This window comes from Manacus candei, unplaced genomic scaffold (assembly GCF_025592945.1).
Source record: "Manacus candei isolate 608988 ecotype Guabito, Panama unplaced genomic scaffold, ASM2559294v1 h1tg000166l, whole genome shotgun sequence".
Taxonomy (NCBI): domain Eukaryota; kingdom Metazoa; phylum Chordata; class Aves; order Passeriformes; family Pipridae; genus Manacus; species Manacus candei.
Window position 1 is genome coordinate 1,114,978 of NW_026138214.1, and position 13,980 is coordinate 1,128,957.

General features: G+C 48.9%; 1 protein-coding gene and 1 long non-coding RNA gene across 4 annotated transcripts; both read right to left on the reverse strand.

The window, feature by feature from the left end:
• Positions 1-161: 161 nt before the first annotated feature.
• On the reverse strand, positions 162-13,938 carry RIT1 (Ras like without CAAX 1). Of its 2 annotated transcripts, XM_051773332.1 has the most exons (5): positions 13,814-13,938; positions 11,528-11,584; positions 6,507-6,580; positions 4,819-5,010; positions 162-2,362 (listed from the first exon to the last, which is right to left on the reverse strand). In XM_051773332.1, the coding sequence occupies exons 1-5, from the start codon at positions 13,914-13,916 to the stop codon at positions 2,132-2,134; spliced, it is 657 nt and encodes a 218-aa protein (XP_051629292.1). In that variant the 5' UTR covers positions 13,917-13,938; the 3' UTR covers positions 162-2,131. The 2 variants fall into 2 exon arrangements, with proteins under 2 accessions (XP_051629292.1, XP_051629291.1); XM_051773331.1 differs by lacking the exons at positions 11,528-11,584; positions 13,814-13,938 and having other exon boundaries at positions 6,507-7,943.
• Positions 9,280-11,505, reverse strand: LOC127463626 (uncharacterized). Of its 2 annotated transcripts, XR_007900897.1 has the most exons (4): positions 10,966-11,505; positions 9,668-9,920; positions 9,465-9,621; positions 9,280-9,397 (listed from the first exon to the last, which is right to left on the reverse strand). It is a non-coding gene; the product is annotated as an uncharacterized LOC127463626 (long non-coding RNA). The 2 variants fall into 2 exon arrangements; XR_007900896.1 differs by having other exon boundaries at positions 9,280-9,621.
• Positions 13,939-13,980: the final 42 nt, after the last annotated feature.

The following is a 13,980-nucleotide window of genomic DNA, read 5'->3' on the forward strand; positions in this document are numbered from 1 at the left end:
ACACTCCCAGGGATTGCAGGGATTTGAATTCCAGGCGCTCAGGACACGGTTCTGCACCAGCATTTCCCTCTTCCCGTTGTTTATCCCGGGAATAACCACGGTTGTCACTCAGCAATTGTTGTTCCCCAGTTGTTACTCAGTTATTGTTGCACAGCCACTGATTTGTTTTCTAGTTTGTTTTATTTTATTGTGCAAAAAAACGTGAGAGAAAAAACAAAATCTCAGCTTGACTCGTGCACATCCAGGCTGGAAAAACCAGCTGGGTTCGGGTCCTTCTCCCATTCCAGAGGGACAGAAACAAAGGGATTGGCTCGAGAAAGAGAGGGAGAAGGGAGGAAAGAAGGAAGGAAGGAAGGAAAGAGAAGGGAGGAAGGAAGGAAGGGAGGGAGGAAGGGAGGAAGGAAAGGAGGGAGGGAGGAAGGAAAGAAAGGAAAGAAATAAGGAAGGGTGGAAGGAAGGAAAGAAGGAAAGAAGAGAAAGAGGAAGGAAAGAGAGAAGGAAAGAGAGAAAGAGAGAAAGAAAAAGAAAGAAAGAAAGAGAGAAAAAGAGAAAGAAAGAAAGAAAGAAAGAAGGAAGGAAAGATGGAAAGAAAGAAAGAAGGAAAGAATAAAAGAAGGAAAGAAAGAAAGAAAGAAAAAGAGAGTAAGAGAATGAAAGAAAAAGAAAGAAAGAGAGAAAGAGAAAGAAAGAAAGAAAGAAAGAAAGAAAGAAAGAGGGAAAGAGAGAAAGAAAGAAAGAAAGGAAACAAAAGAAGGAAGAAAGAAGGAAAGAAAAGAAGGAAAGAAAAGAAAGAGAAAGAAAGAAAGAAAGAGAAAGAAAGAAAGAAAGAAAGAAAAAGAAAGAAAGAAAGAAAGAAAGAAAGAAAAAGAAAGAAAGAAAGAAAGAAAGAAAGAAAGAAAGAAAGAAAGAAAGAAAGAAAGAAAGAAAGAAAGAAAGAAAGAAAGAAAGAAAAAGAAAGAAAGAAAGAAAGAAAGAAAGAAAAGGAAAGGGAGAAAGGAGACAGGGTGTGCCGAGGCCTGACAAGAGCAGGGGCTGGAGCAGAGCGAGCTCAGCCCCGACCCCCCGGCTCTCCCTTTCCCTGGAAGCGCCGCTGGAAGCAGCGGGGTTGCTCCTCTCTGGGCACACCCGGGTCTCTCCTCCCTCCCCATCCCGTTCCCGGCGGATCCCGGATCCCGTTCCCGGATCCCGGGGCCGGCATCTCCTCGGAGGAGGCGGAGGAGCCGCGGCCCCGCCCCAGCCCCGCTGGAATGCGGCTCCTCCCGGGATTTGGGGGTTGGACAGGGCAGGGAGCTCCAGGCTGCGCTTTCCGCGGGTGGCAGCGCCTCCAACGCGATCCCAGCAGGGAAATCTCCGCGTTCCTGCGCTGCTGCCACAGCGGGACAGAGGGGGACACTGGAATTCCACGCTGGAATGGGCTGCCCAGGGAGCTGCTGGAGCCCCGGGGGTGTTTCAGAGGATGTGGTGGGGTTGGGTCCCAGGGTGGACTCAAGGATCTCAGAGCCCTTTTCCAACCCGGTTGACTCCGTGACTCGTTCGGGTCCCACCCACCCCCCTGCCGGTGAGCTGAGCACTCGGGCAACACTTGCACGAGGATTCCATGTTAATTTTGCCGGGGAAAATCCCCAAATCTCCTCAGTGAGGAGCTGAGAATCCAGCCCAGCCCAGCCCAGCCCAGCCCAGCCCAGCCCAGCCCAGCTCAGTGACCTCCACGCCACAAACTCCGGCCGGGCCCCTCGAGCTCTGGGCTGTTGTTGTTGTTGTTGTTGTTGTTCTGGAGAGCAGCCGGTGCAAAACAACCAGGAGAACAGGGAATTCAGCCGGTTTGGGGGCAGCTCCAGCCACGTCTGGCACAGCCCAGCTCCCAGCACTCCCAGTCTGACCCGGGAACGCTCCCAAAGCGACGCCGGGAACCGGCGAGGGAAAAACGGCAACAGACAGGAGGAAAACCATCACTGTGTCCGGAGTCCAGGATCCAGAAGGAAGGGAATCTCATCCTAAACAGAAACAAGGGGCAGAGTCACTCGCTCCCTGCCGGAGTCCCCTCAGGGGGATGTCCCTGAGCCGCCCCGGGCCCGCCCGCCGGGCTCTCCTTCACTTCTTCCCAGGGGAATTTCCCTTTTCCCCCCCGGGCTCAGGTGACCGAGTCCTTCTTCCTGCGGAAGGGCGACTTGAGCCTCTTCCACACGCTGCTCTTGGGCTTGGATCTCTTCTCCATGGCCATGAGGGCCTCCCTCTCCTTGCGGCGGATCTCCCTGACCAGGGCGTGGAACACGTCGTCGATGTAGTACCGGAACGCCGCCGACGTCTCGAAGAAGGGGCAGTTGAACTCCCGGGCCAGGGCAGAGCCCTCCTCCTTGGACACCTGGGAAACGACCCCACACCAGCTCAGGGGGTGATTTCTGGGCCTCGCTGTGCTCGCTGGCGCCGGGACCCTCCCGGCTCCAGGGCGGGTCATTCCCACCCTTCTCCAAAGGTTTCCCCACAAATGGGCTCTGCTTCCCCTCAGACTCTGGACACTCATGGAACAACACTCTCAAAGGATATTATTCCTTTCCTGGAGCTGAACCTCCAAGTGCCAGCTTACCCTGGCATTTTGGGCAGTTCCAAGGGCAGGTTCCCACCCTTCTCCAAAGGTTTCCCCACAAACCTGCTCTGCTTCCCCTCAGTGCTCTCTGAATACTCTTTCCCTCAGACTCTCTGGACACTCATGGAACAACACTCCCTGAAAGAATATTATTCCTTTCCTGGAGCTGAACCTCCAGGTGCCAGCCTAACCTGGCACTTTGGGCAGCTCAAGGTGCTCCAGGGCAGCTCCTTCCCACCTTTCTCCAAAGGTTTCCCCACAATCCTGCTCTGCTTCCCCTCAGATTCTGTGGACACTCATGGAACAACACTCTCAAAGGATATTATTCCTTTCCTGGAGCTGAACCTCCAGGTGCCAGCTTACCCTGGCACTTTGGGCAGCTCAAGGTGCTCCCTCCTCCCGCTCCGAAGCCGCTGTGTTGGTCAAACTGCTTCCCAGAGCCACCAAAACCTCCCCAAAGGGTTCTTCCCTCAACCAACCAGCAAACCAAGCCCTGCTGAGGCCACACAGAAGCCCTGCCCGCTCCTCACCCCGTCCTCTCCATCCCCTGGCACCCACGCTGAGAATTTATCCAGCTCCAGGTATAAACTGGCACCTCTGGAACTTGCTTTCCCAATTAAGTTTCCTGTGAGGGAAGCTTTGCTCCCACACTGTTCCCCGAGGGCAGTTACTGCCTTCTCCAGCTGGGAGTCCTTCTCCTCCCTCTCCAATCCTTATCCAAGTTCTCCATTATTGCATCTCCTTTGGAATCCTGGAATGGTTTGGCTTGGAAAGGACCTTAAAGACCAACTAATTCCACCCCCTCCATGGGCAGGGACACCTCCCACCAGCCCAGGTTGCTCCATCCTGGCCTGGGACACTTCCAGAGATCCAGGGGCAGCCACAGCTCCTCTGAGAAACCCGTGCCAGGGCCTCCCCACCCTCCCAGGGAGGAATTCTTTCCTCATATCCAACCTAAACCTCTCTAATTCTGCCAGTGTGAAGCCATTCCCCCTCGTCCTGGCTCTCCAGGCCCTTGGAAACAGCCTCTCTCCATCTTCCTTGCTCCTTCAGGTCCTGGGAGGCCACAATTAGGTCACTGCAGAGCCTTCTCCTCTCCAGGCTGAACAACCCCAACTCTCCAGCCTTTCCTGCCAGCAGAGCTGTTCCATCCCTCTGCTCCATCCCTCTGCTCCATCCCTCTGGAGTCGCTCCAACAGCTCCAGGTCCTTCCCAACCCGGGACCCCGGGGCTGGAGGCAGCTCTGCTGGGGGGTGTCCCCTGAGAGGAAGAGTCAGATCAGGTGAGGGGATGGAGTGAACCATCACAAACGTGCAGGGGACACCAGGCTGGGGGGTGGATCTGCTGGAAGGCAGGAGGGCTCTGCAGAGGGACCTGGACAGGCTGGATCCAGGGGCTGATTCCAACGGGAGGAGGTTCAACCAGGCCCAGGGGCACAACAACCTCCGGCAGCCCCCCGGGCTGGGCCAGAGTGGGAAGGGAGCTGGGATTTGGGATGGGCAGGGAGCTGAACAGGAGCCAGAGTGTGCCCAGGGGGCCAAGAGGGCCGATGGACCCTGGCCTGGCTCGGGATCAGGGGGGCAGCAGGAGCAGGGCAGGGATTGTGCCCCTGGGAGGCCTCCCCTCGAGGGCCGTGTCCAGCTCGGGGCCCTCAGCTCAGGAAGGACATGGAGGGGCTGGAGCAGGGCCAGGGAAGAGCAGCCAGGCTGGGGAAGGGGCTGGAGCACAATTCCTGTGAGGAGAGGCTGAGGGAGCTGGGGGGGCTCAGCCTGGACAGGAGGAGGCTCAGGGGAGACCTCATTGCTCTCTACAACTCCCTGACAGGAGGGGGGGTCGGGGGGGGTTGGTCTCTTCTCCCAGGGAAGAGGGTTTGGTCTCCAGCCATGCCAGGGCAGGTTTAGGTTGGACATTAGGAAGGAATTCTTTCCAGAGAGGGTGACCTGACATTGGAATGGGCTGCCCAGGGAGGGGGTGGATTCTCCATTTCTGGAGGTGTTCAAGCCCAGACTGGATGTGGCCTCAGTGCCCCGGGCTGGGAACCATGGTGGGGTTGGACCCAGGGTTGGACCCAGGGTTGGACCCAGGGTTGGACCCAGGGTTGGACGCAGGGTTGCACTGGATGACCTCAGAGGTTTTTCCCACCCGGCTGATCCTGCCATTCTACGAAACCTCCCAACTCTTCCCGCCCTTTCCCACCAGGAGCAGCCCGGGCCGGGTCTCCCGGTGCCCCTCACCTGGCGCAGCTGGGCCAGGTCGGATTTGTTGCCCACGAGCACGGCGGGCGTGTCGTCGGTGCGGCGCACGCGGTAGATGAGCTGCCGGAACTCGCGCACCTCGTGGAAGCTGCGCCGGTCGGTGATGGAGTAGCAGATGATGAACCCCTCCCCGGCCCGCATGTACTGGTCCCTCATGGCCGTGAACTCCGCCTGCAACGGGGTCCCCACCAAGGTCAGCCCCAGGAGGGACCAGGACACCCTGGGAAGGGATGGGACACCCTGGGAGGGGATGGGACATCCCAGGAGGGGATGGGACACTCCAGGAGGGACTGGGACACCCTGGGAGGGGACTAGGACACCCTGGGAGGGGACTGGAATATCCCAGGAGGGACCAGGACACCCTGGGAGGGGATGGGACACCCTGGGATTGGACTGGGACACCCTGGGAGGGGATGGGACACCCTGGGATTGGACTGGGACACCCTGGGAGGGGATGGGACACCCTGGGATGGGACTGGGACACCCTAGGAAGGAATGGGACACCCTGGGATGGGACTGGGACACCCTGGGAGGGGATGGGACACCCTGGGATTGGACTGGGACACCCTGGGAGGGGATGGGACACCCTGGGATTGGACTGGGACACCCTGGGAGGGGATGGGACACCCTGGGATGGGACTGGGACACCCTAGGAAGGAATGGGACACCCTGGGAGGGGATGGGACATCCCAGGAGGGACTGGGACACCCTGGGAGGGGATGGGACACCCTGGGAAGGGATGGGACACCCTGGGAAGGGATGGGACACCCTGGGAGGGGATGGGACACCCTGGGAAGGGATGGGACATCCCAGGAGGGACTGGGACACCCTGGGATTGGACTGGGACACCCTGGGAAGGTCTGGGACACACCAGGAGGGACCAGGACACCCTGGGAAGGGACTGGGACACCCCGGGATAGGACTGGGACATCCCAGGAGGTACTGGGACACCTTGGGAAGTGCCAGGACATTCTGGGATGGGACTGGGACACCCTGGGACGGGGCTGGGACATCCCAGGAGGGACTGGGACACCCCGTGAGAGGCCAGGACACCCTGGGATGGGACTGGGACATCCCAGGAGGGGACTGCGACATTCTGGGAAGGGCTGGGACATCCCAGGAGGGACTGGGACACCCTGGGACAGGACTGGGACACCCTGGGAGGAACCAGGACAGCCCAGGAGGGACTGGGACACCCCAGGAGGGGCCAGGACACCCTGGGACAGGACCAGGACACCCCAGGAGGGACTGGGACAGCCTGGGACAGGACCAGGACACCCTGGGAGGAACCAGGACACCCCAGGAGGGACTGGGACACCTCAGGAAGGGACTGGGACACCCCAGGAGGGACCAGGGCACCCTGGGAGGAACCAGGACACCCCAGGAAGGGTCAGGACACCCTGGGAGGAACCAGGACACCCCAGGAGGGACTGGGACACCCCAGGAAGGGCCGGGACAGCCCGGAGGGCCGGGGCCAATCCCACCCCACGTGCATTTGGGGACAGAAACCCCCCTGGCCTGGGATGTCCCGGGGGTCCCACCGGCCCCTGGCAGGCACAAAGCCAGGCCTGGGGGCAGGAGCAGAGCTCCAAAACCCCCGTTTTTGGGCTCCAAAAGGGATCTGTGTCCCTGCCCCTCTCCCTGCAGCCCCCCAGGACCCCCCGTACCTGCCCCGCCGTGTCCAGGATGTCCAGGTTGGCGGGCTCGTCGTCGATGCGGATCCGGATCTTGTAGGCGTCCTCTGGGCGTGCCGGGGAACCGGGAATGGTTCGGGAATGATTCGGGAATGATTCGGGAATGATTCGGGAATAACCGTCAGTCCCAGAGGGAACTGGCACCAAACCCACCCCACAGCCCCGGATTGCCTCAGGCTGGGCTCGGGAGGAGCCAAACCTGCCATTTCTGCTGGGATTAACCCCCCTGGGCTGAAATGGTGGGGTTTGTGTCCCATTCCCTGGGAATCCACCCGGGGGAGCCCAGACAGGAACAGCTATTGAGCTATTCATTGATCTATTTATTGAGCTATTTATTGATCTATTTATTGAGCTATTTATTGAGCTATTTATTGATCTATTTATTGATCTATTTATTGAGCTATTTATTGAGCTATTTATTGAGCTATTTATTGATCTATTTATTGAGCTGTTTATTGATCTATTTATTGATCTATTTATTGAGCTATTTATTGAGCTACTTATTGATCTGTTTATTGAGCTGTTTATTGATCTATTTATTGATCTATTTATTGAGCTATTTATTGAGCTATTTATTGAGCTATTTATTGAGCTATTTATTGAGCTATTTATTGAGCTATTTATTGATCTATTTATTGAGCTATTTATTGATCTATTTATTGATCTGTTTATTGAGCTGTTTATTGATCTATTTATTGATCTATTTATTGAGCTATTTATTGATCTATTTATTGAGCTATTTATTGAGCTGTTTATTGATCTATTTATTGAGCTATTTATTGATCTATTTATTGAGCTATTTATTGAGCTATTTATTGAGCTATTTATTGAGCTATTTATTGAACTATTTATTGATCTATTTATTGAGCTATTTATTGAGCTATTTATTGAGTTATTTATTGAACTATTTATTGAGCTATTTATTGAGCTATTTATTGAGCTATTTATTGAGTTATTTATTGAACTATTTATTGAGCTATTTATTGAGCTATTTATTGATTATTGAGTTATTTATTGAGCTATTTATTGAGCTATTTATTGATTATTGAGTTATTTATTGAGCTATTTATTGAGCTATTTATTGATCTGTTTATTGATCTATTTATTGAGCTATTTATTGATCTCTCCATCCATCACAGTTTATTGTTCTCCAGGCCAGGGAAGGTCTGTGGCTCCAGGGAGGAACTGGCCACCACCCACCGCTGGTTTCTTAGGAGACATTATAATGTGGATCAATAACAGAAATGAAATATTACAGGGGAAAAGAATTATGAAATGCTATACATAAAAATAATTATTAAATAGTATATGTGAAAATAATTATGAAATACTACATGTGAAAATAATTATTAAATACTATATGTGAAAATAATTATGAAATAGTATATGTGAAAATAATTATTAAATACTATATGTGGAAAATAATTATGAAATACTACATGTGGAAAATAATTATTAAATGCTATATGTGGAAAATAATTATTAAATAGTATATGTGAAAATAATTATGAAAGACTATATGTGAAAATAAGTATTGAATACTACATGTGAAAATAATTATGAAATACTACATGTGGAAAATAATTATTAAATACTATATGTGAAAATAATTATTAGATATTATATGTGAAAATAATTATTAGATATTATATGTGAAAATAATTATGAAAGACTATATGTGAAAATAATTATTAGATATTATATGTGAAAATAATTATGAAATACTATATATAAATATTCTATATATGAATAGGCTATACAGAAATATTCTGGCTGTAAGTATATAAGTATTCTGCCTATAAGTATATATTCTTCTATAAGTACATGAATATTCTACCTATAAATGTATAGATATTCTACCTGTAAATATATAAATAGTCTGGCTGTAAATATATAAACATTCTGTCTAGAAATACATAAATATTCTGTGTATAAATATATATTCTGTCTATCAATATATATTTTGCCCATATTAAATATTCTATCTATAAATATATATTTTGTCTATAAATATATAAATATTCTGCCTATAAATATACAAATATATATTCTGTCTATAAATATACAGATATTCTGCCTATATATATAAATATTCTGCCTATAAGTACATAGATATTCTGTCTATAAGTATATAGATATTCTACCTATAAATGTATAAATGTTCTGGCTACAAACATATATTCTGCTATAAGTATATAGATATTCTGTCTATAAATACATAAATATTCTGTCTATAAATATATAAATATTCTTGTATAAATATATATATATTCTGTCTATACATATATATATATAAATATTCTGGCTACAAATATCTATTCTGCCTATAAATACATAAATATTCTTGCTATAAATATATGGATATTTTGCCTATATATATAAAAATTCTGCCTATAAGTATATAGATATTCTGGCTATAAATATAGAAATATTCTGCTATAAGTATATAAATATTCTGCCTATAAATATATACATATTCTGCCTATAAACATATGGATATTCTGTCTATAAATATATAAATATTCTACCTATAAATACATAAATATTCTTGTATAAATATATAAATATTCTGCCTATGAATACATAAATATTTTTGCTATAAATATGTAGATATTCTGCTATAAATACATAAATATTCTGCCTATAAATACATAAATATTCTGCCTATAAATATATAAATATTCTGCCCATAACTACATAAATAATCTGCCTACAAATATATAAATATTCTGCCTATAACTACATATTCTGCCTATAAATCTATAACTATTCTGTCTGTAATACACAAATATTCTGCCTATAATATATAAATATTCTGTCTATAATACATAAATATTCTGCCTATAAATCTATAAATATTCTGCCTATAATACATCAATATTCTGCTATAAATACATAAATATTCTGCCTATAAATATATAAATATTCTACCTATAAATATATAAATATCCTGCCTATAATACATAAATATTCTGACTATAATACACAAATATTCTGCCTATAAATCTATAAATATTCTGCCTATAAATCTATAAATATTCTGCTATAAATCTGTAACTATTCTGTCTGTAATACACAAATATTCTGCCTATAAATCTATAACTATTCTGTCTGTAATACACAAATATTCTGACTATAAATCTGTAAATATTCTGTCTATAATACATAACTATTCTGTCTATAATACACAAATATTCTGTCTGTAATGCATAAATATTCTGCCTATAAATCTAAAAATATTCTGTCTATAATACACAAATATTCTGCTATAAATCTATAAATATTCTGGCTATAAATCTGTAACTATTCTGCTATAAATCTATAACTATTCTGCTATAAATCTATAACTATTCTGTCTATAATACACAAATATTCTGCTATAAATCTCTAACTATTCTGCTATAAATCCATAACTATTCAGTCTATAATACACAAATATTCTGCCTATAAATCTATAACTATTCTGTCTGTAATACACAAATATTCTGACTATAAATCTATAAATATTCTGTCTATAATACACAAATATTCTGTCTATAATACATAAATATTCTGTCTATAATGCATAAATATTCTGCCTATAAATCTAAAAATATTCTGACTATAATACACAAATATTCTGGCTATAAATCTGTAACTATTCTGCTATAAATCTATAACTATTCTGTCTGTAATACACAAATATTCTGCTATAAATCTGTAAATATTCTGTCTATAGTACATAACTATTCTGTCTATAATACACAAATATTCTGCCTGTAATACACAAATATTCTGCTATAAATATCTAACTATTCTGCTATAAATCTATAACTATTCTGTCTGTAATACACAAATATTCTGCCTATAAATCTATAACTATTCTGTCTATAATACACAAATATTCTGTCTATAATGCATAAATATTCTGCCTATAAATCTAAAAATATTCTGTCTATAATACACAAATATTCTGCTATAAATCTATAAATATTCTGGCTATAAATCTGTAACTATTCTGCTATAAATCTATAACTATTCTGTCTATAATACACAAATATTCTGCTATAAATCTATAAATATTCTGCCTATAAATCTGTAACTATTCTGTCTGTAATACACAAATATTCTGCTATAAATCTGTAACTATTCTGTCTATAATACATAACTATTCTGTCTATAATACACAAATATTCTGTCTGTAATACACAAATATTCTGACTATAAATCTAAAAATATTCTGTCTATAATACACAAATATTCTGCTATAAATCTATAAATATTCTGGCTATAAATCTATAACTATTCTGCTATAAATCTATAACTATTCTGTCTATAATACACAAATATTCTGCCTATAAATCTATAACTATTCTGTCTGTAATACACAAATATTCTGCTATAAATCCCTAACTATTCTGCTATAAATCTATAACTATTCTGTCTATAATACACAAATATTCTGTCTGTAATACACAAATATTCTGCTGTAAATCCATAACTATTCTGCTATAAATCTCTAACTATTCTGCCTATAAATACACAAATATTCTGCTATAAATCTGTAAATATTCTGTCTATAATACACAAATATTCTGTCTATAATACACAAATATTCTGCTATAAATCTCTAACTATTCTGCTATAAATCCATAACTATTCAGTCTATAATACACAAATATTCTGTCTGTAATACACAAATATTCTGCTATAAATCCATAACTATTCTGCTATAAATCCATAACTATTCTGTCTGTAATACACAAATATTCTGCTATAAATCTATAAATATTCTCTCTATAATACACAAATATTCTGCTATAAATCCCTAACTATTCTGCTATAAATCTCTAACTATTCTGCCTATAAATACACAAATATCCTGCTATAAATCCCTAACTGTCCTGCTATAAATCCCTAACTATCCTGCTATAAATCCCTAACTATCCTGCTATAAATCCCCAACTGTTCTGCCCCCCAGTCCCAGGGGAGCGCAGGGCAGGGGATTTCCTCACCGATGGTGGGGTCGTGGTCCTCGGGGAAGCGGTGGCTGATGAACTGCATGGTCATGGCTGGGGGGAACCCGGGACACCGTCAGCCCTGCTGCTCCTTGCCTGGTTTGCCCATTTTCCCCCTTTTCCCACTTTTCCAGGACGTTGTCCCAGGAACTCCCCCCCCTTCCCTGCTCCCGCTCCCCCCACATTCCCGTTTTTCTGTGTTTTCCCCCCAGAAGCGGGACTGGATCGGCGGCACCGCTTCCACATCCCCGCGGAGAGGGGTCCTGAGATCCCTGATCCCCTTCCCAGGGATCCCTGATCCCATTCCCAGGGATCCCTGACCCCATTCCCGAGGATCCATGACCCCATTCCCAGGGATCCCTGACCCCATTCCCAGGGATCCCTGATCCCATTCCCAGGGATACCCCCGCGTTCCCAAGGATCCCTGACCCCATTCCCAAGGATCCCTGACCCCATTCCCAGGGATCCCTGACCCCATTCCTGAGGATCCCTGATCCCATTCCCAGGGATCCCTGACACCATTCCCGAGGATCCCTGACACCATTCCCGAGGATCCCTGACCCCAGTCCCAAGGATCCCCCCGCATTCCCAGGGATCCCTGACCCCATTCCCAGGGATCCCTGACCCCATTCCCAGGGACCCCTGACCCCCTTCCCAAGGATCCCTGACCCCATTCCCAGGGATCCCTGACCCCCTTCCCAAGGATCCCTGACCCCATTCCCAAGGATCCCTGATCCCCTTCCCAGGGATCGTCCCGCGTTCCCAAGGATCCCTGACCCCATTCCCAGGGATCCCTGACCCCATTCCCGAGGATCCCTGACCCCATTCCCAGGGATCCCTGTCCCCATTCCCAGGGATCCCTGACCCCATTCCCAGGGATCCCTGACCCCATTCCCAGGGATCCCTGACACCATTCCCAAGGATCCCTGACCCCCTTCCCAGGGATCCCCCTGTGTTCCCAAGGATCCCTGACCCCCTTCCCAAGGATCTCGCCGCGCTCCCAGGGAGTCCTGACCCCTTTTCCCATTTTCCCCACATTCCCCGTTTTTTCCCCCCACCCCGGAATCAGGTCGGGATCGAGGCCCCGGAGCAGGAACGGTTCCACGTCTGGATGCCGGGGATGGAGCCCAGAGGATCCCAGGGATGGAGCCCAGAGGATCCCAGGGATGGATCTCAGGGTAGGATCCCAATGGAGCCCAGAGGATCCCAGGGATGGATCTCGGGGCAGGATCCCAATGGAGCCCAGAGGATCCCAGGGATGGAGCCCAGAGGATCCCAGGGATGGATCTCGGGGCGGGATCCCGCTGGATCCCAGCTCCCCTCACATTCCCAGGGCTCCAAGGGAACGGCCCCGCAGGGATGCGGGAGCAGGAGGAAGGGGCTGATACAGCCCGGGAGGGACCGGGAGGGGACCGGGACATTCCGGGAAGGGCCGAGACATCCCAGGAGGGAACCGGGACATCCCGGGAAGGGGTGGGACATCCCAGGAGGGAACCGGGACATCCCGGGAAGGGCCGAGATATCCCAGGAGGGAACCGGGACATCCCGGGAAGGGCCGAGATATCCCAGGAGGGAACCGGGACATCCAGCGGCACCGGGACATCCCGGGAAGGGGTGGGACATCCCAGGAGGGAACCGGGACATCCCGGGAAGGGGTGGGACATCTCGGGAAGGGCTGAGACAATCCAGCGGCACCGGGACAGCCCGGGAGGGGCTGGGACATCCCAGCAAGGACCGGGACACCCCGGGAAGGGCCGGGACAGCCCGGGAGGAGTCGGGACATCTCGGGAAGGGGTGGGACATCCCAGGAGGGAACCGGGACATCCCGGGAAGGGCCGGGACACCCCGGCGGGGGCGGCACCGCGCCCAGAGCGGAGGGGTGGTCAAGGGGCCGCTGCCGAGCCGGGACCCCCGAGCTGAGCCCCCCGAGACGAGCTGAGCCCCCAGAACCGAACTGATCCCCCCAGAACCGAACTGATCCCCCCGGGCCGAACTGAGCCCCCAGAGCCGAGCGAGACCCCCCGAACGAGCCCCGCGGGCCGAGCTGAGCCCCCTGAGCCGAGTGAGACCCTCGGGCCGAGTGAGACCCTCGGGCCGAGCCCCCCGAGCCGAGCTGAGCCCACCGGGCCGAGCCGAGCCCCCCGATCTGAGCCCCCCGGGCCGAGCCGAGCCCCCCGAACGAGCCCCCCGGGCCGATCTGAACCCCCCGAACGAGCCCTCCGGGCCGATCTGAGCCCCCCGGGCCGATCCGAGCCCCCCGGGGCCGGTCCCCCCCGCACTCACCGCTCTTGCCGACGCCGCCCGCCCCGAGCATCACCAGTTTGTACTCGCGGTTCTGCCCCGCGCCGGGGCCGCCGCCGCCGCCCGGGCGGGCTCCGGAGTCCATCGCCCCCCACCCCCCCTCCCTTCCCCCGCTTTTTCCCCGCTTTTTCCCGCTTTTTCCCGCTTTT